Source organism: Plectropomus leopardus, chromosome 3 (genome assembly GCF_008729295.1).
Source record: "Plectropomus leopardus isolate mb chromosome 3, YSFRI_Pleo_2.0, whole genome shotgun sequence".
NCBI classification, from domain to species: domain Eukaryota; kingdom Metazoa; phylum Chordata; class Actinopteri; order Perciformes; family Serranidae; genus Plectropomus; species Plectropomus leopardus.
Window position 1 is genome coordinate 11,665,432 of NC_056465.1, and position 23,822 is coordinate 11,689,253.

The 23,822-nt window shown below is 41.2% G+C and overlaps 3 protein-coding genes across 3 annotated transcripts in view; 2 read left to right on the forward strand and 1 right to left on the reverse strand.

Annotated features, from left to right (window-relative positions):
• The window catches only part of znhit6 (zinc finger HIT-type containing 6), a 39,101-nt gene extending 30,057 nt beyond the window's left edge, over positions 1–9,044 (forward strand). Inside the window, exons 9-10 of the mRNA XM_042484234.1 lie at positions 3,025–3,149; positions 7,111–9,044. Of these exons, the coding sequence (XP_042340168.1) occupies positions 3,025–3,149; positions 7,111–7,673 (688 nt within the window). The 3' untranslated portion in view covers positions 7,674–9,044. The remainder of the gene's footprint in view (positions 1–3,024; positions 3,150–7,110) is intronic.
• Positions 9,045–18,079: 9,035 nt separating this feature from the next.
• On the reverse strand, positions 18,080–20,847 carry ccn1 (cellular communication network factor 1). Its single transcript, XM_042512642.1, has 5 exons — positions 20,599–20,847; positions 20,186–20,417; positions 19,523–19,867; positions 19,209–19,411; positions 18,080–19,092 (listed from the first exon to the last, which is right to left on the reverse strand). Exons 1-5 carry the CDS (start codon positions 20,644–20,646, stop codon positions 18,790–18,792), a joined length of 1,131 nt encoding a protein of 376 aa, XP_042368576.1. The 5' UTR covers positions 20,647–20,847; the 3' UTR covers positions 18,080–18,789.
• Positions 20,848–21,071: 224 nt separating this feature from the next.
• ddah1 (dimethylarginine dimethylaminohydrolase 1) overlaps positions 21,072–23,822 on the forward strand; it is a 100,888-nt gene continuing 98,137 nt past the window's right edge. Inside the window, exon 1 of the mRNA XM_042514495.1 lies at positions 21,072–22,265. The gene's annotated coding sequence lies outside the window, so the exon portion shown is untranslated. The remainder of the gene's footprint in view (positions 22,266–23,822) is intronic.

Sequence of the window (23,822 nt, forward strand, 5' to 3'; positions counted from 1 at the left end):
GAAGCTTATTATTAATGTTGTGAGGTAATGGACAGCAGTAGTCATGGCTACCTAGAGGCTGTTTGCCAAGTCTAATACAAAGGCTATGACTGCATGTTTTTGTTATTGAATGTCTACTGGAATATCAACCCACTCCAATAAAGGAGCTCTTGTGCTAAACTAAACATAGCTGTGTAACCAGTCAACATTCTCTTACTGGAAAGGAGACACACTTTGCATCAAGAGATCCATTCACACCCGTCTGGATGTTTGTTTGTGTTTTTATTTTTTAATGTTTATGTTTTATTCATCCCACTCCTTAGATCCAGAGGATGCCCTTTACTCCTTTCCCTTACCTCTTCTTTTCCTCTTAGCCAACTTGTTGACGTGCCAGAAGTAGAGATGCTGTTTTTACATTTCCAGCCAAGAAAGGAAACCTCTGTGCGTGCATTCAGTTTTTTTTAAACTAGTGTTGTGGATCCATCAGACAGTAATGCTTCTGTCCTGTCCAAGCAGTGTTTTCTCTCACATATTTGTGGCAAACCCTCTTCTTAGCCCTCCTGAGCCTGTCGATCTGCTCTCCCTCAGCTTGCCCTAAAGCTATGTTCAAGTTTGTTTCTGTGCTGCAGATGCTTCCTCAGGTCTCCTGCAATGCTGGACTGGTTTTGGGTATTGTTACCAAAATAGCAAGCAGATTATATTGCGTAATTGTTCAGCGCACGCACAGTTGGATAGTGGGAATATTTGTACCTGTATTAGTCAGTGCCCATCTTTATTTATTGAGTTTTCCTGTCAGTCTTAACTTTGATATCATAGGCCGGGAAATGCTTGAGTACTATAAACACTGTATCTTCACCCCAAGTCTAAAGAAAAGAGTTTGTATATGAGCTCTGAATGTCCAGACCTTGTAGTGAGTTCATTTGTACACATGAAACATCTTGTCAATCCAAAAAATGCGAGTGCAAGTGCAAAATGCACAAGCGTAAGTCTACTATACACTGATCAGACAAAACATTAAAACCATAGACAAATGAAGTGAATGACATAGGTTGTCTTGTTACAATGCAGTGTTCTGCTGGAAGACTGTTGGTCCTGGTATTCATTCAGATGACACTTGACAGTCAGTTGGATCATGCTCATCATGAGCTGCAATGTCACCAGAACATATTTCAGAGATCTGCAAATTATTACATCAACAGGTTTTTGCATATGTATTATGTGCATTATGCAAGGTCTGATTTGCTAATTTCATAACATTTCTAAAAAAGGCCATAGTCTGTCATTACATAAGGTTCACTGAGGACATAGTCTTGGCAACAACAACAACAACGGCAACAACAAAAGATGACCTTAAAAATATTACCACACAATCCTGGAAACCCTTTGCAGCCAGAAGCATGCAAAGAGTATCCAAAAACAACATGAACCCAAACAAGAGTCAGTTTCACAAAACATTGCTGGTATCAACTAGCAGGCAACTACAGACTTTTATTTTTTGCATAAGAAAAATCTGGGTTTTCAGCATTGTTATTGTTATCAAAATCATGTCTAGTCGCTATGAAAATATTTGCAGTTTCCTTTCGTACACCTTCCTCGTGCAATATCCCTGCTGATGGGTCTCAGCGATGGAAGGGATAGCAATAGAAGCCTCCGTGAAGGGAACATCAGTCTTGCTCTCTGTTCTGTTCATTCACTAGAACACAATATAGAGACCAGATGTGTGCGTGTTCTTGGCTGAGCCATCCAGCCATGTTTCTAGAAATGGCCAGAACTTTAACAATCACATCGACACCACAGGGAGCCACAATCTACTTTGCCATCTACTCTTCTTTCACTGTTGTTTTCAAACACTCGTGTTTTTGTTTAGTTTGGTGATCCGCAAAAATAAAAAACATCCGTGAGCATTAATTAATTACAAGTGAGACATAAAAACAGATGAAATGGAAACAGGACTTGACTGGTATGCACATTGGAAATGGATGCAGCCCCTGTAGATATCCTGCTTTCTTAAGTTACTTTCTACATACCAGCTTCACAAACTGGGTTCAATGCTTAACCTTTGACCCTGTAGCTGGTATCTTTTCCTTTCTACTCTATAACCCATCTTTTTGTGGGATATTTCTACTCTTCTGATGTAGAGATGTGCCAGAATTATCCTGCAACTATTTGTGGCAAGAAATATCCTGTGTGCTTTGAGACCCACAGGCTATCTCTTTTTTCCTTTATCCCGTCCTGCAGGAAGTGCCAACACATTTGGCCGTTTATTTGTGGGATCTTGTGAAATGATCTGTAGCCCACCTAAGAGAAACTCTTCCAGGAGGGAGGACTTCTTGGAAGCTGGCCCGTCAGTACAGACCTGTAAATGTCACATTATAGCACAGTGCTTTGATTGGCTTTGGGAGTGGGTGTCTACCTGGGCGGTTCTCAGGCTGCTTGTGCTTTTAGCAAAACAAACAATGGCTCGACAATCATAAGTTTGGCGCGGGTTTGACAGTAGGTGGAGTTGGTTCCAGTTTCTTTATATATCCAAAATGTATGATGCCTTGTATTTTGGTGATGACAGCCTAAGCTGTATGGTTCTGAAACAGTTGAGTGCAGAAGCAAGCCGTGTCTCCCAAGAATCCAGTTAACTATTTAGTCTGGTGATTTATGACCATCCCTAATGCGTGACAGGACTACTTAGAGACAAGACTAGACTGATGTCATCTCACACAAAGAGCTTAAGGAGGGGAAGAGACCCTTTTCGTGTCTCTTGAGACGAACACCAAGCAGGGTCTTTAATGTGCCAAGCCATGACTCAAATCTCTATCAATCCTTTAAAGATTCTCAGTCATCAACATTGCCAGAGGCGGCTGGAAATAAAGAGCTACAGTTGCCACTTAAAGAGTTTCAACAGCAGTTTGCTCTGTCTTTGCTGCTACTTAGCAAACTTGAAATTACCTACAACGAGCCTAATGTCACATAATTTAACCAGCATGCCGTAACTGAGTTACCTTGTAATCGAGTTTTTTTTTTTTTTTTTTCCCTTAATTTGATCTGAAATAGGTACCATGAGTTGGACATCTGCAAGACCCTAAGGGACAACCTGAGCTTCAAAACACTGATTGAATATCCTGTGCTGCATGTTGTGCTCAGAGATCATTGGAAGGAGTATCCACTGAAAGGACCAGGTAAGAAAACACTTATCTAGCTTTAAATGTCATGGCCGTAAGCTTACGTCTGCATCAAAACTAACACATTAATGCTTTACTTGTAAAAAAAAAATAAAAATAAAAAAGTAATAATAATCCATAGAAATAAAATAAAAGTAGAACAATCATTTTAGATCAGTGTTGCATAATGGCCAGAGTGGCGGCCATTTTTATGTGTACCATCGCCACAGCAACCGTTGTAAAGGGCTAACTTCCAGAACGCAAACTGACTTGCAGCTGGGGCAAGGTTTTGCTGTAACGACCAAATGAGCAATGGAGTAGTATGTTTTCAAATGAGCAATGTGTCACCTTTGAAATGATACAGTAAGTGTTATTTCTCTGTTTCTTTTGTGGCCATTAATTACATTTTTGTTGAAACATGTTAACTGAAACTGCCCTCGAGAAATAAGTGAGAGCTGCTGCTCAGGGACTGCTGAGAGTCAGAGAAATTTGGCATAAACAGCATGCACATCAGCATATTTTCACACCTACCTCTTCTGATTGTTGTGACAGTGGACTAACTAACTACATGACTAACAATTAGGCTAATAGTAGTCTTATTTTGGTGAAAGACAGAAACTTGGATTGCTGTATGGTTTTATTTTTCTGTTCAGTAAGGTAAAAAGGTGTAAGAATACGACAAAACTGTTCTAGTTCTCGAACCAGTGAGTGTGATGCATTTTACGTTCCTCCTGGCAGGTGTTGTCACAATAACAACTGATCACAGTTGAACACACTGAAAAAAAAATATATCCAGCTTAATGCATCTTGCACCTATGTTTTCTGTAACTAAACAAAAGAGTGGAAATATGACAGAAGTCAAAACCCTACGTAGCCCCAAAACACCAACCCCTCTCTACTTCCCCAATTCCAACAGCATTGTATCATGTCCTGGTTTCTCCAGCTGAGACTTTGAGACTCCCTCTTTCCTTATTTTTCACTATGGCAACATGCTACCCCAACGGAAATGAGGGTGTTCTGCACAGCATCACACACACCAACCTAACCTCAACAGTGTCCGTGGCCAAAAAGAGGATCAAACATAGCTTACTGTTGAACGGTGACCTTATGAGTTGTGAAATGACAGAAGATGAGACAACAGGAGATCAGCCTGTGGCTTTTCTCACCTGTTTGTCAGTCCTTACTCCCATCGGCGGATGTTTAGGGCCAACAAGAGTCATGACAAATTACGACTGCATATCATGAAAAAGCATACAGCGGTTTGCTCCTGCTCAGATGTGCACAGTGTGGTCAAGCTGTGTTTATCTCACTAGGGTTAGTATGGTCACAAAAGACCACACTAACCCAGTATCATTACACTGTCAGACCCAGACAGGCTGAATGACGAATGAGGTAATTTTAGCCTGAGTCTGAGTGTGTGTTTTCTGTGATAAGGCTTTGGTGCCACACTGTTTTGCTATAATGTTATAATGTTAGCCATAGGAACATCCTGATAATTACGCACACAGTGGCCTGGGAAGCTGGGCAGGAAGCGATAAAGGGCAATCGGACACTGTGGCAGCGGCACATCCAGTGAGGATAAAGTGATGCTGAGGGTCCAGCAGGCTGCAACCATGCAGCATGCGGCCGGTCAGTCTCCTGATATAAACTACATTAGGCTGGTCAAAGTTCACTTTTCTTGTGGCCTTATAGACCTATAGCCAGCATTTTGGCTCAGATTGTTGAATAACATTTTAATGTCTGTATTTCAAATGTAGATGCCCCTTTGTAGGTGCTCCATTGAGCGAGGTTATAAGTCATGAACAAAAAGTTAGCCCTGTTAAAGGCGAAATGCGGTTGGGACAAAGCAGCTATGGTAATGCAGTACTGAAAATGTGAACACAAAGTCTCATGAGGCTAAGTGGCAGGTGCTCTAAAAACAACTTCACCCCGATAAGTGGAGGCCGATAATAAAAGAATAACAGACAACAAGCAGGCTGTGTTAGTTTGGACTGTCAGATTAGTTCTTTGTCATAGCATTGTTTTGCAGTGTGGAAACATGTCAGAGGAGGGTCAAATCTGCCTGGTACTCCTGACAAACATACAAACAATGCCAAAGCAATTTGCTCCAGTCTGAGGACATTAAATTGCAGGTAAAGATAGCTTAGCATCTGAGGCGAGTAGGGGTGCTTGAATTACAAGTAACACAGTGTTGGCCATACGTAAAGTTCACATGGGTGTCATGATGGTTTAAGTGCTTTTGTGAGTATTTGATGCAGCAATATCATTGAACAAGTGTTACACAAGTAACAAAGATTTACTGTCAGGTATCTATTGCACCAGCGGCCATGCACAGGAAGCTATGTTTACAGCATTGCGTTAAGAATAGGAGCATCAGTTTTGGTTTAATTTGCTTTTGATAGCTCAACACCGATTGATCCGTAACTGACTAGCAAATTTTTACTGGCTTTGTCTTTATTGCCACATTTCAAAATGCTTTTGTTTTAGAAAAAAGTTTTTTTGTGATGTAAATGTTTTGCCTTTTATTTTATTTTCTGACACATGGTGGCGACCCTCTGGTCTTCCCCCAGGTCACTCTGGTAAACCCTCCGTTGCATTGTTAACTATGTAAGCACCTCTCTCCATGCTGACACTGCTAATGGTGTTAACAAAGCTAACAGTGATAACATAGTTAACGATGATGAAGGGGTTCAGAATTGTGGTGCTTACTCCCCAGGGTGACCTTGGGAGACACCAGAGGGTGCTGCACTATTTCCACAGCAATGCTGTTGGGTCAGGACAGCAATGCTAATGGTAATGACAAAATGAACAGCACCACTAGCTAGCACCCACCCACCCCGGCTGGTGTGCAGTGCAGAACAGCCAAGTTATCCATTGGAAACCAGAAGGTGGGTAATGGGTACTATGTCTCTAGAAACTAAGGCGGGATGGTAGCTGTCTGTTTCCCACCAAACCAAGGTGGACAGTGCAGTAACCTGAGTGTAGCAAAATTAACCCATAGACCAAAATGCTGAACTGGTCACAATAACGGTTGGCAATTAACCGATTAACTGTTTACAGCCCAAGTTAAGGGCATAGATAGACTATAGAGTAGCTTATCAGAGTTAACTTGATCTTAAGAGTGTAGGGAAAGGAGGGTCTTTTTTTAACAGAAAAGTCTATTGTCAGTGTGTTCTTTAGAGAGAGTGAGAGCGGGGTAAGGGCGGGCTGGATGGCATCGTTCCTTGGACCAATAAAATAAATGAAAATAATAATAGGAAAATAAAAAATGCAGTTAATACACCTGGGCCGCCCAAGTAAAGTCTGTGTGTGGCAAACATTGTTATGTTTTTACCACAACTTTATGAGCTCAAAAAATGGTGGAGCCTTTAAATTGTATAAGTTATGGTTCGTGCCGAAGATAAATAGTCAGAGAGTCAGGCATAGATTTTTAATTGTGTGTCTTGTTACAGGACAAAGAATAAAAGTTGAATTACATTAATCTTTCAAATTATAGGCTCAGCTGAATAACCATTTCTTAGGACACAGGCAAAAATGTGTCGGAAAAAGTGTCCAAATAAATGTGTTCATGCGTTTTATAATTCGTCAGACTGCAGGGAGATCATGTTTGGGAGTAATTGCTTATAATTCACAATTATCGTTCTCACAGTCATTTACTCTGCAGCCTTTCTTTCACACATGTCCACCCTACTTTATTGCATAACTAATTGCTTGGCACGCTGCCTCATCCTGGAAACCAGCATGGAGCCAAACTATAGCGTCATCATTCCCAAACTGTCTGTACTGTTCCCCCCTTTCTCTCTCTCCCTCTCTCTCTCTCTAACCATTTCTGTTTAAGCATGACCCCAGCTGTGCTATAACCATCCTTGTGCAACTCGCTGATCACTTGTGTATACGTTTGGACATGTAGGAATTTTACTGTTGCAAGAGCCGTGTCTAATCATACATTTTACACACAAATGGGATCATATTGTTTCAGCTCAACCTGCATCAGCCTGCAATAATTTTGCAACAAAGAAAGAAGAGGTGAACCAAGTTTCACCATCCTTACAAGGAGCTTGCACCCCGCGAGGAACCAACATCTGGACAGGAACCCCGGAGACCAGCCCTGAAACTGAACTCCCACAAGTGAAAAGGGCCAGAAGAGAAGCAGGGGAGGAAGAGGTAGAGGAGGGAGAGATCATAGACAGTAGTGAGGAAGAAGAGAAGGAAAGAAATGCTGAAGAGAACACCTCATTTAGTTATAGCTGTGATGGTGCAAAAAGACCTGCTAGTGACATGGAGGCGATTAAAGACAAACCAGCAGACAGTGTTGGGGTTAATGTTAATGATGATATTAATAAACACAGTGACAGCAGCAGGGATCAGTCCATAAACGAGAACATCTCTGGTTCAGCTGATGACAATGAGCTGTCAGAGAAGAGTGCTGAGGTCAGCATGTATAAGGAGGATGCTGTGAAAGAGCCGGGGCCTGTTCATACCCATCACTGTCATGATGAAAATGAGTCAGGTCAGACTGCTGACAGCTGTGGACGTGAGTGATAACTTCAGATATTTGGGATGAAATTAATGAGCAGGCAGACATATCTGATCTGACAGGAAGTTTTCAATCTTATGTCCGTATACAGTGGACCAATGCAATCCAACAGTATTTTCAGTTATTTTTAACATTAGATTTAATAAATGATAGATACAGTTGATACCACTGTATCTGTGCTGTATTGTATATACATGGAATCATTTCAGTTTCAATGTTAATGTTTATTATTTAGGTTTAATCGGTCTGGACATATGTTTTCTTGAATAAAGACTTTTTGGGATTTTTTTTGTCTATTTGTACTGCTGCTCATCTGTGGTGGATGCTGACATAAGACCAAACATGACAAAAATGTAGCTTTTAGGAAGTGTCATCCGTATTGCAATTAGATTTAAAAGTTAATTCTGTACTTCAGAAACACTGTTACACTGCTGAACACTGCTAAATATCTACTATTCTCTCTAAGCTCTATCTTGAAGTGCATTTATCAGCTGTTCTTAAGCTTTCGGTCTTCTTTATCATACTCCATCTGTTCATAATGTTAATTATTTGATATGATTAAAAGTTCCAGAACATTTAATAAATGGACCTTGAGATGAGCTTGTTTTGTAAAGTCCTGTTTCCAAAATCAATAGGGAACAGTGCACTGTGAAACTCAATTTGATGACAACATGAAGGAGAATTCCTCAAGACGTTGAGAAAAAGGAACTTCGAAACAATACAGTGTTATTGTTTTTAAATGTATTGCGATATGCTGAATATTGTAATGACATTTTATGCAATATTATGGTGGCTTATTACTTTTTTCCAACTACATATCGTGTCCCCAAATGAAAACTGTCAGCATCTGTTTTATCTAATAACATAAAGTTTTCAGCTATATATACACTTGGCGTACGTGTATCAACACAGTATTGTCATGCAAAATATTGCAATAATATGCTGTATCAGTTTTTATTTATTTTTTTCCTTATCTATCCTATCCCAATAAATGTCACTATGAAGCTTTTTTTGTAAACAGACGACCTTTAATTTTAATCTTTAGTTGAAAAAATGCTCTACATATAAAATGTGTTATCAATATAAAGCTCTGCAGTTTTATTATTTGTGTTAAACAATCATTAGGTTCTTTGTCCCTCTCTTGACTGTTTGTTTTAATTGAAAACTAAGTGAAACCAGCACCTTGCAGGGCCCCCATCACCTTTGAAGTTGAATATATTTCTTCTCTCTGTCAAGCGTCAGTAAGACCATTAGTCTCGTTTTTCCATCAGCTAATAAAAGTTAATGTTGACATGCTCGTTTTTCTCACACCTCTGGGGTGTATCCCTCTGTGAATGTTCTTGCGCCTGTGGTGCCTCTACGTGCCGTACTCTTACCTAATGTTAGTTTATTACGACAACAGAGTGCCAGTAATAACTGACAGTATGGCTCATTGGTGGGGCCTGTGTTTATAGATGTGTTTTTATAACCTCTGTCAACCTCTTTTGGATGTTAACCCCTATGGACCGGCATTCTTTGATGTCTGGCCTATGATGACGCATTTTCCACCCTTTCACAGTCAGAGGCAATGAGCTCACATCTGACTGCGCATCCCTCTGTGAGAGATGCCGCAGAGACCCCTCACTCATTTACTCCTTTCCCTAGGTGCCATTTATGTTCATGTGCAAGTTTTGCCATACAGTTTGGACCATGTGCTCATACATTCTCCAGCTGGGCCTTCATACAGTTTTCTGAATAAACAGAAACCAAAAGCATTACTTAGTTTTTGCTTTATAAAAGTTTGTTTTACTTGGACCACATATGTTATCTGTATGTACAAAATTTGGCAGACAGGGTTTGACCAGAATAGACTGGCATTTTGGGAAATAGGCTTATTTACCTTTTTGTCTGGAATTAGAAATGATTGATGCCACTTTCATATCGTCTGTTAAATGCAAGGCTACAGTCAGCAGCTGGTTAGCTTAGCTTAGCATAAAGACTGGAAACAGGAAACAGCTTGCCTTGCTCAGTCCATAGGTGCCAAAATCCACCTACCAAGCTTACACACCTACTTTAAAGCCCCTTTTTTCACAGAAATTGCAATATAGGACCACTACTTAATCCCTTCTTTAAGCCTCCTTAGCATTTTTTACACAGAGCAAAACACCTGCAACATAATTTCTCTCTAGTCTGTGATTTTAAATAGCATGCCGGCATCATGGAATCAAAAGAGGTGTGATGGGCACGACGTTAAACACAACAGTGTCGGACTCCAGTGTGTCATATAGCCTTTGTGTCGGCAGTGGTTTCTAAACAACAACAATGGTATAAACATGGCAATAAGAGTAATTTACCTTCTCTGTTAAATGGCGGCTGACTCGTTCTCTGCTCAGATGGTAGGGAGCTCCAGATCTCATTATTTACTTAATTTGCAGACGTTAATTACCGTTCTTTGAGTTAGCCACTCACTGCTATTATCTGCTTTTAAATCTCCCAAGGTGGGTCGCACATGTAACACTCCAAATGTCCAAATGTCGCACCAGTCTTGCCCATGATCCCATCCTGCCAGCTGTCCTGTTCATATAGACACAGTTTTGGCACTGTTTCTACCTTCTATGGCAGATTAAAGGCAAGAGATCCCTGCGATCATACAAAAGAGAGCAGAATGGCAGAACAGCGCAATATTCCTGCCTTGAACAGGTAGTGTTAAAGGGGCTTAAGTCACAGCAAGAAAGCAAATAAATCTTTTTTCTGAAAATGTCATTTTATTTCTTTAAAAAGACTAATGGCAGACTAATACTGTATAGAACTAAAGTACTGAAAGTACAAAGTGGTAACCTCTGGTGCCTGCACATCTGTTCCTTTATTTGTCGTGGCTTTGCCTGTGTTGAATTACCACCCATTTTATTTTAGCAGTTCTCTTAATTTTCTATCTCAATAAAGTCACTCAATGCGACCACACAAAAGCTCTGCTTTGGTTTCTGTTTGTTGTTAAAAGCAAATTTGAGCTTTTTTTAGTCTGCGGAGAACACAGGCATTGAAAATAATTCCTCCAATTTAACTCAATTGCCCTTTGAAATTTCTGTAGTTGGTTTGCACTTAATTAGCCCTGATTTGGTGGGCAGGGCTCAATTGTGCTGCGTGCAGAGCTGTTTTTTATGAGACCAGCTTCAGGACATGACTCTGCTGCGGTGGCCTTATCCAGAAACAGGACAATGTTGGCAGGACTCTGCATCAAGAAAGGCAGGTACTGAAGCACAAAATGATGTTTCCAGAGCCTGATGTCACCCATTTTCACATGGGACATGGAGTGGTTGTCATTAGGCACACTGAGAATCATTTATCAAGCAGAACCTCTTAAATGCATGGAAAACATTTCCAGTGCTGAAAATCAAACACTTTTCATCTGCAACCAAGTCTACAATTTTGCATGCGTATTTCACATTTTGAATTGACATTCAACCGATGTTTCGCTTATCTGACTGTTCCAACCATAGAGAAGTACCACTAAATGAGGCCATCTGTTTTTCCTGAAAAGAAATGCTGTACCACAGTGGTTTTCTATGGCCTGTTCATTGTCGAGCTTAAAAGGCTATTATAAAATCTGAAACCAGTTATTATGTAATACTACAAGTTTTCTTTGGTCAACAAAAACATAACCTTTCAGGATGTGCAGGCTCCATCTTTGTGATTTTTCCAAATATTTCCCTCATAAGTCTACACTCATAACATGGAGGTCACACGAGGACTGTAGTTTGTCCACAGTATTATGAATTTACTAAATTACCATTTAGGACAGATTGCGGCAGAAAAGCTCCAGAACCTTTGGCTGATTAAATTCATCCTGCTCTTAGAATAAACAAGAGCCACCACCACACTTCAACACAAACAGACCAGCTATGTTGTCACCGCAGTCACCTCGGAGACTGATCCCTAGTAAGTTGTTTGCAGGAAGTGATTCACTTGTTCCCTTTTGTCTGTCTCATGTCAATCTGACAGTCTGAACTAACACAGCCTGCTTGTTGTCTGTTATTCTTTTATTATCAGCCTCAAGTTATCGGGTTGAAGTTGATTTTAGAGCACCTGCCACTGAGCCTCATGAGTTTTTGTGTTCAGATTTTCTCAGTACTACATTACCATAGCTGCTCTGTCCCAACTGTATTTCCACATCATCACATTAACAATTTGTTGGTTTGCAAAATGAAAAGGGAGAACCAAATGATCAAAATGTAATCAAACATGTAACCATTTATTTCACCTCAACACTTTGTTTTTCCAGCTGCAAACCTTCAACTGCATTTGATTAAAATAATGCAATTTTTGAGATTGCCTACAGCGCATGTGGAATGATTTACAATTTAAATGGTAAAGTGATAGCTTTTATATATAGTCAATTTTTTACCATTTAAATAACATTGCCCCCCCAAAAAGTACTATCTGTTTTATTGAAGGAGTTCATAGGGGCCATGCTTCTGGTAGGGTTTTCCCAATTTCAGAGGTCATCGGCTATCATCTGGGGGCCAATATTTTGGGCTGGTCAGGTGTAGCCAGAGGAAATATGGGCCAAGACCTTTCTGCATATAAATGCAGATAAATGCTTTCCAAAAAGCAAATAAAAAACTAACTCTGGTTCTGAGACTGCATTTTGGCCAATGTTTTCTGACTCCCCACAGAGACTGTTGACCTGCCGGTCAAGTATAATTTGGTCAATACTATTTGGACAACAAACAGAAACCAGAGCACAAAATCTAGTCCCTTCCCCGACAGATTCTGCATACAAATGCAGATATCTCTTTATAGAGATTAGAGTCTCCCAAACACAATTCAAAGATCTACATTTTTTGGAGAAAGTGAATGTGCCAGATCAAGGAAACCAGGTCCAGTACCTGAACCAGGCCTTGGTGGGATACTTACAGTTACTTTTTGCAGGATTTTGTCATCCTTTTATAAACAATGGGCCTTGGGGTACAACTACAAATGGGGTTGATGAGAGCACCGATGCTGAGCACTGCTGTCTTATTGGGGGTCCTGGAGATGGACTGTCATAGACTGTCCAAAACAAACACCTCAGACTAACATGACTGATGGCCAGTCATAATTCACTTTGAAGTCATCATCTGATCTGCTATGTCTGATCTTCTTTATGGCTATCATTATACTGTTGAGATTTAGTCAGTTTGTCAGGTCATGTCTTGGGGTGACATGTGGCTCAGTGTGAAGCAGTTGAGACTCATTGCCTCCAAGTGCCTAAGATGTTGCCCTGGGTGAAATTGTTCAAGTATTTTAGAGTCAGAGAGAGCAAGCTGAAGTGTGAGATTGACAGGCAGACTAGTGCAGGTATTTTACAAAATCTACTTACTTTTCAAACCTCGTTTATAGTTATGAATTCAGAGATAGCATGTGTAGCTCAGACATCAAGAGGAAGCTCAGAATGAAACTGCTGCGTCTTTGCATTGAAAGAAGCCAAGGAAGTAAAGGTGTTTCAAGCAGCTGAGTTCTTTGGAGCCGTTCTTGATGTTTCCAGTGGGGAAGAAACCCCGGAGCAAGCCTAGAATATGCTGTAAGGGATTATATACCCCACCTGACCTAGGATATGGCATTCAAAAAATGTTATATATAGTGAAAGTGTTCCCACCCACTGGATATTAATCATACGCCATGATATATTAAAACTCTGTGATAAAAAATCATTAAAAATGCCATGCCAGCTTCCATTTTCACGCAGCTTCTTGATTTTTTACATTACCATCTGTCCTGCTAAGTCTAGCATGTGTTATCAACAGACTCTAAGACGACTAAATGTAAGGCCACATTTGGTAAATGCATGTGTGTGTGCTTTTTTCCTTACATTTAAATCTGTTTCTTCGTGTGGTTACTTAATTGCAGTTTGTGACAAGCGGAGGCCAGCAGGCGCTTTTTTAGTGCACGGAGCCTCGAGTCATAGTTGCCACTCATTAGCTACATTTCCATGGCACAACCATTGTTAGCTCCAAAGATCAAAAGATGCAGAAGAAATCAGAAATTGTGTTACAGGGGAAAGTGGGTGGCGATATAATGACTAAGGCCTTACTAGCCCTTATCCCTTCACAATAGTGGAAACCAGACTGCAATTACCCAGCATGGGGGAGACAAAAGAGTAGGAAAATACATTGCTTGTCACTTAATGTTCCATAGAAATGTCAGCAAAATCTAGATCCCAAGGCCCACCACTGCTCAAGAGTTCAAGTCACATTTTTAAATGTAAATCATTGTAATCTGTGAAAGAGATTAATATAGCTTCTCTGCATTTATGTCACCGACATTTACTAAAAGTTTTGTTGGAAAATGTGAGCATATGTACCTGGAACATAGAAGACAATAGCTTTCTTTTTTGGAAAGCAAGCGATGGTGGCAAGTGTCACATTATTTATGTGTTAGTTTTAAGATCTGCTTGCTGTTAGTAACCTTAATATTAAGGAATTATATTATTTTGACATCTACAAGTAATAGATAGTATAGTATAAACATCAGTAGATGTTGGGATTGTATATATAAATTAAAAGGTTATATATTACAGTACAGGAGATGCAGCAAAAATGTACTGAATGTAAAACTTGATTTAATGTTCACTTTTTGTATCCTTTTTAGTTCAGCATCAAAATTGGGCCCTCAGTTGTGTTTACATTTAGTAAACTTACTTAACTATTATTGCAGAATACTTTAAAGGTCCATTGTGTAAGATACAGGTAGATTTAGTGGCATCTGGCTTGAACATTGCACATTTCAACCAGCTAAAATTTTTCCCTGTTAGAATTCCTTCAGTGTTAGTTTAGTGTTAGTTACACTCCAAAACAGACAGACCTGGTGATTTAAACCAGTAAAACTAGAATAAAGTAGTTTCACATCACAAATCAGTGATATTTTGATGCTGTTTGGCATGTTGCAGCTGGTCCGTTTGTCTAGCACCTGCTAATGTGTGCTCACCTTTTTTCTCTTATAACTTATCCAGACATTCGGGAGGTTTTTACCAGGAGCCAATTATCCCCAAGATTCTCTTCTTTTCGGAAATAAATGGATAAGGTGATTTGAAGCGATAAAAACACAGAATAAATCAGTCTCATGTTAAAAAAATCTGTGTTTTTGCAAAGCTGCACATCGTGGATGGGCTTCAGACTACAGTGGCAGGCAAAAAAATGCAAATGGTGCTATCTAGAGCCAGTGTTTGTTTCTGGTGGTGCAGCATGGTGATCTCTGTAGACGAGCGCCCACTCCATATTTATAAATGGCTCATTTTAAGGTACTGAGAACATATCGATGCTTATTTTCAGGTGATTATACACTTATCAAAACATACTTGTTACATTTTATCAATTTCTGCCAATATGTCTCCTCCAATCCAACACACTGAACATTTAAGTAACAAAGAACAGTCCATCATAATGAAACACAATAGGTTGAGGAAAGTGGCATTAAATACCACCTCTGCATTTAGTCCATGATATCAGGTTTCCACATGTCTGTAATTTTTCATGTTTTATCCATTTTGGGAGCCAATCATAATAAGAAGCTTTAGTGTTAAAATTTCTTTAACAATTTAAGGGCAAGGCAAGGCAAAATTACAGCTTGTGATTACGTGATCTCATTGGTCTGCCCATGTTAAACAATAGCGAGAGCAGCTTATGCCAGCATTAGCTCAGCCGTTGACGGCATGTGCCCCCTTGGAGATTATTCAGTCCAACATTGTCTCCATTGGACTGAGAATCAAGACGCCCAAAGACTCAGAGCTGCCTCTCCCATCAATGCTTAGCTTGTTTGAGCAAATAATCACTCCAGTAGCCAGCGGCCCTCTGGGGACCGACTGAACAATCCAACAGCCTGGGAGGGAATCGTCTCTGATTTTCCCCTAAGCCTGCTCATCAGTTATTCTTATGTAATTGCAGATGGGAATCTGATGGGTGTGTCAGAAGAAATCACTGCCGTTCTTGTGTGTGTGTGTGTGTGTGTGTGTGTGTGTGTGTGTGTGTGTGTGTGAGTGTGTGTGTGTGTGTGTGTGTTCATGCTGATTGCAACAAGAGGGTCCCACACCCTATCTGGATTTGGCAAGTTGATGTATTTTACATCACTTTGTGTCAGTGAGAAATGTGACATTTAATATGAAAATACATGATGATTTATAAGTTGTTTAGACAGTTTCAGACACACATTTGATGAGTCTTGAAATTCTGCAGGTGTAATCAGGTCAGTCAGTCTGAATACACAGAATGCTTCTCCCTGTTTTGTCCAGCAGATGGTGCTTTCTCAAGCAAATGACTGCCTCTGCATTTGTACTTGGTGGCCAGCCTCTAACCCTCCTTGCTTCTTGCCCCTGGGTTTCTTATAACAGTGAATATTAATCCGAGGTTATGGACAAGGGGGCTGTTAAATAGCTGACATCAGTGCTCAGCAGCTTCCAGCATGTTGTAATGACCACTCTCGATCCTGTTAGCTTCTGGTTGCACAGCATTACGTAGTGCTTAATGAAGCTTTAATGCTAATGTCTTTGTCATATAAACACATTTTGGTTTCAGGGAATGAGGTAGTCGCTGAGTGATTTAATTGCATGTGTGTGAGAGCTTTGTTTGCCTGTGTGTTCGATAGTTTTTACAGGTTTGCGCTGTGTTGGCAGGGACAATTATATTCACAGTGATCCTGATGTTCGGGTTTTCTGCTAAGGCTGAGGGATTGAGTACCTTGCCACTGTGCTTGTCTGTACATTATAAAGGAATGCTACGGATGACCGAAAGTACAGCTCACATAACATACAGATGCCATTACATAACCAAGTTCGCTGCATTGTGTCAACAAGACAAATGACAGTCTGAATGCACGGCGCTTTCTTAACTCTGAAGGGCAGAGAAGGAAATTTTGTCTTCAGGAGTCAAAAAGAGCAAAACGAGGGCTCCCTGAAAGTGTTTGGACTATAAATCCGGGCTGCAAGGGGGGCAGCCACACATCTTTGTGATTAGGTAAACCTCAGGAGCCTTTCATGTGAGCAATCTGTAAAACCTCAGTGGGCACATCCTGTGCGGTATGCAGCTCAATCAAAGGCAATGTGTCCTGCTGAACCTCTTATTAAATACACTCGATTAAGACTTGTTTCCAGCAGCTGTGCAGGAGTGCCAAGTACCTTCACGCAGACACGTTTTTTAGAGTTGTTTGTGTGGAGATAAAATGCCTTTTGTGCACACAAGTGAGTACTGGGGAGTGTTTGTGTATATTTGGAAAATCTTCTTAGCTAAAGTGAACATGTTGCTCTGAAATATTTTCCAACATCTGCCGCCCATCAGGATGTCTGCTTTCTGAGCCACTGCTGCATTCCTGAGCCACTCCCTCTACCTGGATCAAAAAAGAAACCCTTCCCTGTCGTAGCTCTGCTCTCCCTACCCCAGATCAAACTGTACTGGAGGTATTTGTACCAACTGCAAGCATCTGCCATCAGACTTTGTGCGTGAGAAAGAAAAAACACACATCATTTTCAGACTGATAGTTATTGTGCTCTTTAATTAAGCATTTCATACTGCATGTGTTTCATGCACCGTGGAGTCGTAAAATTTACTGCCTTATAGCATGCAGACCAATCTGAGCTCAGGTAAACATAATGAAAACACCAGAGCGGGAGTCAAGTGGTGTTTGTGACAGTAGCAACACAATATTTCAGTAGCTGAAAGACTGAATTTGAAGTTTCTATGACCACAGAAGCAACTATGTTACCCCTGTTTCCTGTCACCCCCCCCCCCCCTTCTACCTCATAATAGTATTTCTTGATGCCTCTTAAACTAAAAACCTGGAATGGAGACTTAAACCCTCCCTACTGTTTACAACTGTTTAGCAGACCCCTGCGGTTTAAGAGCCAACAGAGGCCAATGCAACTAATTCAATTTTAGAGGCAACTACTAATGAATTAGGTCAATTTGGCAGTGCTAGCCCGCTGTGTGAAAAAAATAAAAAAGCTTACCCGGGAATGCATTCTTTGTATACAGCCCATTGTATACAATAATAGTCATTGTCCCCCTTGCATGGTGTCTAATCCCAGCCCATTCAGAGCAGCACTTAAGATTCTTGGCATACTCCCATACTCATTGCTACTCGTGGACTTAATCTTTTTTTCCCCCTCTCAGAATCAGTCAAGTGTATGGCTTAGCCAGATCAAATGAAAGCAAGCTAGCTCGCTGCAGAATGGCATTCCAAAGCACAGAAAGTCAGGAGAGAGCCTCTAAGGTTGTGTTATATAAGAACAGACTGACCCTGCTCAGTGTCTGTCTGAGAATCTGTTGGGTCTACAGAATGATATAACAGGAGGGATTTCTCTGGGAATAGTGGCTTCAAATACCCTCCCCCTGCCCTGTGCATGAGAGCATTGTATTCTGTTTGTGTCCTGCAGTGTTTGAACAGACTGAACTCAGGCACTGTCATATTTCATAAATAAATCAGTTTTATTTGAAGCATATAAAATTAAATCATTTTACAATTTATTCCAGTATGACACATAATATCCAAATAAAGTAGCTACATTTTTTTTCGATAAATAATATTAATAACAATAATAAAAACATTCATTCATCCTTTGACATGTTTCGTTTTGTCTTTTTTTCATGAAGGGAGTTCAATAGCTGCCACAAAACATGAACAATAATGCCCACGTCAGGAAGGAATGAAACCGCACACTTGTTAAACAAGTCCAGAGGTTACAATTCGGTGTCTTGTTCTTAAGATACAGAATGGTATGCTAATTGAAGTTGCGTATGTGCATATCTACATATACACACACAAGTCTACAGTCTGGGTCATGTCCGATGTAAAGGATCAACATATACACAGTGAATTGATATCAGCGACTAACATAAATGTACAAATATTAATTACATCTTGCTCCATAACGAAGCTACTTGTGATGCTCCATTAATATGAAGCGGATCTTAGTTAAGAATGCTGATGTAGTCACAGCAAACAGTGCACTTCATTAAGTCCTCATGATGTAAGCCCACAATTCCTTGGGAATCTAGTTACAACAAGAAGCCGGTAGTTGATTGGTAGTCTATTTACACCCCTGCATTCATCTGGACCGCCATTGGCTGCCTGATTATGTCTCTCTCTTTGCTGAGGGGTTTGGACGTTCTTCACCAATCAGTCTCTGAACTTGTGGATGTCATTGGAGAGGCGGTAAAAGGGGTAGGAGGCTTCGTTGGCATGGGGACAGTTGTAGGTGCACTTGCAGGACTCAATCATCATGATGTTCTTGTTGAAGGTCTCGCCGTCCTCGCAGCGGAACTTGACGCGGATGGTTCTGGTGTCGTGGGGGCTGCAGCAGCGGCCGTCGACGCAGGCGCCGCAGTACTTGGGCCTGTATTTCTTCAGGCTGGAGCAGCCGGCGTAGGTGAACTTCACCGGCTGGCTTGACTTCTTGGTTCTGCTGCACTTCTTGCCTTTCTGCAGAGGAAATAAACAATAAAGGAGATTAGTTTTGTGCTCAGACCAAAAAGTGATGCATTTTTTTTGTGTCATGCATGTTTCCATCTCATTCAGTCATGCTGGATCAAGCTTACCTTCAGACTGGAGTAAGGTGACTGGGTGCATGGCCGCACTTCACAGATTCTTGTCTCTTTGACCAGCTTGCACTCGCTGTTGTTGTTGGTGACTCTGGTGGAGATGCCTGTTCCACAGCTCTTGGAGCACTGGGACCAGGGCGTGGTTTGGACGATGCACTTCTGGCTGTCAAACATGTGGACTTCAGGTTGTGGTCTGAAGGCTGAAAGAAGAAGTAAAAACATTAACATCTTGGAATCTTACAAATTGTAAGATATTCTGTGTACATATCCAGAAAAATTACAGTGTCTGACATGAAAGACAGCTTCCTTACCAGGTAGAGACTTGAGTCCTCCCTTCACAATGGCAATGAGCTCATTCCTGTTGGTGAGGTCCCTTTCAGACTCATCAGTCAGCATGTCTTTGCCAAAGATTTTCTCCAGGATGTCTGTCTCCTTGCCATCATCGCACACCCACTCTTCGCAGCACTGGCCTGCTACCTTGACCAGTCTAGGGTTGGCACAGCCCAGGTTGGGCAGGGAGAGCTCCTGTGGGCACAGCGGGACACATCCCACTGCCCCATCGATGCATGTGCACTGGTGTTTACAGTTGGGCTGGAAGCTCTCTCCATTCTGGTAGATCCTGCTGTTGTACTCACAAGGTCTGCCCTCTGACTTTGCTGCAAGGGGAGAAAAAAAAGAGAAGGAAAGGAATGTTATTCTTTCCTGCTCTGCTCCGAAACGTCTGCTGAAGACATCACATGGCTGCCAGGTAAGGATCAGTTAAACTGTGAAATTCTTCAGGGCTGCCTGAGGAGTCTCTTTCCCTCCACAGTGGGCTGTCTGTACTTTGAGGTTTAGTCTAAGTTTCCTTCTATCTGCATTCCACAGTGCTGAAATCACCCAGGTCCCCACACTGCTGAATTAAATTTAGGAAAAAACGCTTCAGACTAATTCAAATTCATGCACATCTGGAGCTGGATGATCTTTATACATACCTCGACAGATGCCACGAGTAGTAGCAGCAGCAAAACTGGCCCCAAAGTTACACTCCAGTCCTTTAGTGTGGTCACAAGGCTCGGTCAGGCTGCAGTCCTCGTTCAGCTGCCTGGCGCAAACTTTGCAGCAGCCGCAGCCATCCAGGACGACGCTCACGCCGGGTGCGCACTTGGGCATCTCCAGCGGACACTCACACACGGAGGGGCACGAGGAGGAGGGGGAGGAGAAAGCCTGTACAGCCAAAAATCAAATCTTCTATTAGAGACTGAAACTTCTGAAGTCGTGCCACACAGAACACCCCCAAACTATCGAAAATCTGTCAGCATTTCACCCCGTTTTAAGAAACGTTTTCTTCTTTCTCTCTTCATACACAGAAAATTACAACTCTCTTTCAGAAATAGAGATAACTCACCAAATTGAGGCTTCCAAGGAAGATAACGACAACAGTAAGCATCAGCATCTTGGATAAATTTTCTTCTGCGTGTTCAAGAGGAATCCAAGTTTTAAAGAAAAGTATAGTCTGTCTTCGGAGGAGTCCTTAGGTATTCCCTCACTCAGTCGTCTTGTCGTCTCTTGATTTGTTTGCTTGTAGTCTCTGGTGTTAGAGGCTCCTTTTAGAGTAGATGAAGCTCTCGGTAAAGCGGTTGCAGTCTGCTGAGGTCCGACCACCTCCGGACTTTTATACCGTAGTGGGAAGCTGACGTCGTTCCTGGGCTGCCTGCTGAACTGTTCCCAAACTATGCCAGGAATGTTTCTCGGCGCATTTTCCATCCAAGACCTAAGCTCCACCCTGTCTAAACCTTTCTCTCTCCTTTTTTTCTTCTTTCTCAAATGGATTTTTCCCCCCTGGATCACATCTGAACACACTTTTCCGTCTCACATTTTTCCCCTCTTGTTTATCCCCCTCTTTCATTTTCTTCCTCTGCTCGCTTCTCACATCTATCAACTCGAGTTCAGAGGAGTTTTCTGTTGAAGAAGTGGAGGTTTAGTGCTTCATTGTAACTTTTTTTCACCGTGATTACTTCCGTCTTTTCTCTTTATAGGCAAATGAGTGAGAGATTCCGTTTTGTATTTTATAACTTTATGGTTTCAGCGCATCAGGTGACAGGTTTTCAAACGGCTTTCTGCGATTAAAAACGTGCCAGAGAACAACCCAATATGTGGAAAATGTGTCAAAAACGTTACTATGAACTAGTTTCATTGCGAGTTATACAGTGTCCTCTAAGAAAATTGGGCATCTTGTCATATTTTGTGTCAGAAATGCTTTTACGCATGAAAGCAATTAGTTTCATCCACTTTTATGGCATGTTGCCGTAGCCACGTTTAAAATAGAAGTAGGTTTTTCTCTGTGAGTCTAAAGGTGTGGGCAGAAATACGTTTAACAGCGTCTATTTCTGGCTTCCCAGTGCCTTTATTCAGAGGAGCTAAGTGTTTCCAGATGCGCACCAGAGCTCAGACGTAACAATATTGCCATATTTGGTATGGCAGTAGCCTACATTATTAACATATTTCTCTCTGCTTTGGCCAGCGGACCACAAAGCATTCCTGACAGCTTAAAGGCTTGTTAAATATGTTCTTCATGCAGGGAAATTCCTCTGCATTCATTCCTTGAGGCAATTTGACTTTTCACGCAATGTGTCCATCACGTTTCGGAGGGGGGGAGTGGGTCCTGTTGTAGGTAAAGTGATCCAATTTTCCACGAGAGATGTTGTGGTGTTAGTGTTGGTGGGGGGAGACAAATACTCGGTCTTTGTCTGTATTTTTTTTTTTTTTTTTTTTTTTTTTTTTACATCAGGGTCTCAATAAGTCCCCTCCACCGAAGTTTTCAAATTATTCCGATTGATGAAAACTTTCACCAGATGGAAGCGATGTGCGTAAAGACGCAACATAAAACCATTATTATCACCATGAACGGCTGGCAGAATCCAAAGAGGACATTTTGCATGAGGGCAGAGTGTTTATTTGTGTTTATAAGGATCGGACATCTCTCGTCTCTCTGCCCTGTAAACTCGTGTAGTTTTTAACATGACGACACAGTGAGACAGCAGCAGTGAACAAGACGGCTGGAGAGACTCTCCGGTGAGTTTGGACTTCTTTCTTTTTCAGTTTATTCTGTGGACTGTGGTTCAGACAATCCGCTAAACCAAGTATCACCATCGTACTCCCGTTATATGAATCACAGCAGCTGAAACTGATTCTGAACAGATCCTATTCGTTAGGCAAAAGTAAATAACTTCTGGTGGTGTTTTTTTGCGTGTCGCTCCTTATGCCCGATGTGGACAGATTGATATTAAACACTGAAGCTTTTTTTTTTTTTTACCTTAAAGTAGCCTGCGCTATTCATTTCTCTGACTGGGCTTGGATATTTTTTTTATTTAAAGAATGTGCATTCTTCTAATATGATATTCATGTTGATTATATTGTGAACAGATCCTTATAGCCTGTGTCTCTGTGTGTATTTGGACTGGAGATGTGCCTGCGTGTGCGCAGCCTATTTGGACAGGAGGTGTGTCTGTATGAGCACATGTGCAATGCTTCTCTTGTGTGTATTTCCAAGCTGTGTTATGCTTATGCGTGGCCATTGGCCTATGTAAAAGTCAAATTTAAGATTTTAAAGGGCCACACAGTTTACTTCCCATGATCAGTGCAACTGGATTCATATAAACAGCTTTAAAATGAAAGTTTGAAAAAATAACCCTAATCCCCTCATCTCCCCTCATCTCCACTTTGGCTTGGAGACTAAATATATATTTTTTAACAGAGAGCCTGCATCACAAACTTTGGTCATGGAGTTTGAAAGACATGGGCATTAACAAGGCAACAATAGTTTAAGGGAGTTATATAGGACATTCAGAGTGTACATGGTCGTCTACAGATGGCTCTCAACATAGAGGTGGAGGAGCCACTGCTACAACAACAATGTGCTGACAGAGCCAACAGTGTTGAGCGATATCAGCTTTTGAGCACATTACAAAGCGGTGGAGAATATGCACTAAAATGTGCGCGTGTGGCCAGACCATCTACCACAGCAAGAAGAAAAAAGCGAAGCTCAGATTACAACACACACAACTGCCAGTTTTCATTCCCAGCTCATCAAATGCTGGTGCTTGGTCAGTGTTATCGATGTCAGACACTGACACAAAAAAGCGCCTTTCGCAGTGGTAAGGTACACGGCTGGACAAAGTCAGTTTATAATGCAGTCAGACGGCACAAGGCGACAGTATGATATGCGGACAGTACCAGTTTCAAATGCTGCTGATCTAAGCGTGATATGAGGAGCTGGAAAGTCCATATAGGGTTGGTGATAAGGAAGGAGAATGGGTCCAACAATCCTTGGACTTTAACCCCAGAGCCTGCTGTACACTTCCTATATGAATGTTTAGCCAAACCATGATGTTTGTTTTTCAAAACCTAACCATGTGCTGTGGTTGTCTAACACCGTGTCTTTGTTGCACAAGTAATTAAACACAAATATGAGGCATTTATTAACATTGTAGATGTGCATCTAATGATGGTACTATTTTTTGAAAAGATACAATGCATGTAACTGGCGTAAGCTGACATGCCCTCCTGGCATGTCAGTAATAGATGCAGGAGGATACTAAGCGCGTCTTATGTAGACGTGAGGGTTCAGTG

Coding starts and splice junctions, on each gene's coding strand:
- ccn1 (XM_042512642.1), bottom strand. CDS start 20,646: ATGCTGATGCTTACTGTTGTCGTTATCTTCCTTGGAAGCCTCAATTTG. Junction 20,418..20,598: donor TCCTTGGAAGCCTCAATTTG/GTGAGTTATCTC, acceptor TTGGCTGTACAG/GCTTTCTCCTCCCCCTCCTC. Junction 19,412..19,522: donor AGGACTCAAGTCTCTACCTG/GTAAGGAAGCTG, acceptor TTCTTCTTTCAG/CCTTCAGACCACAACCTGAA.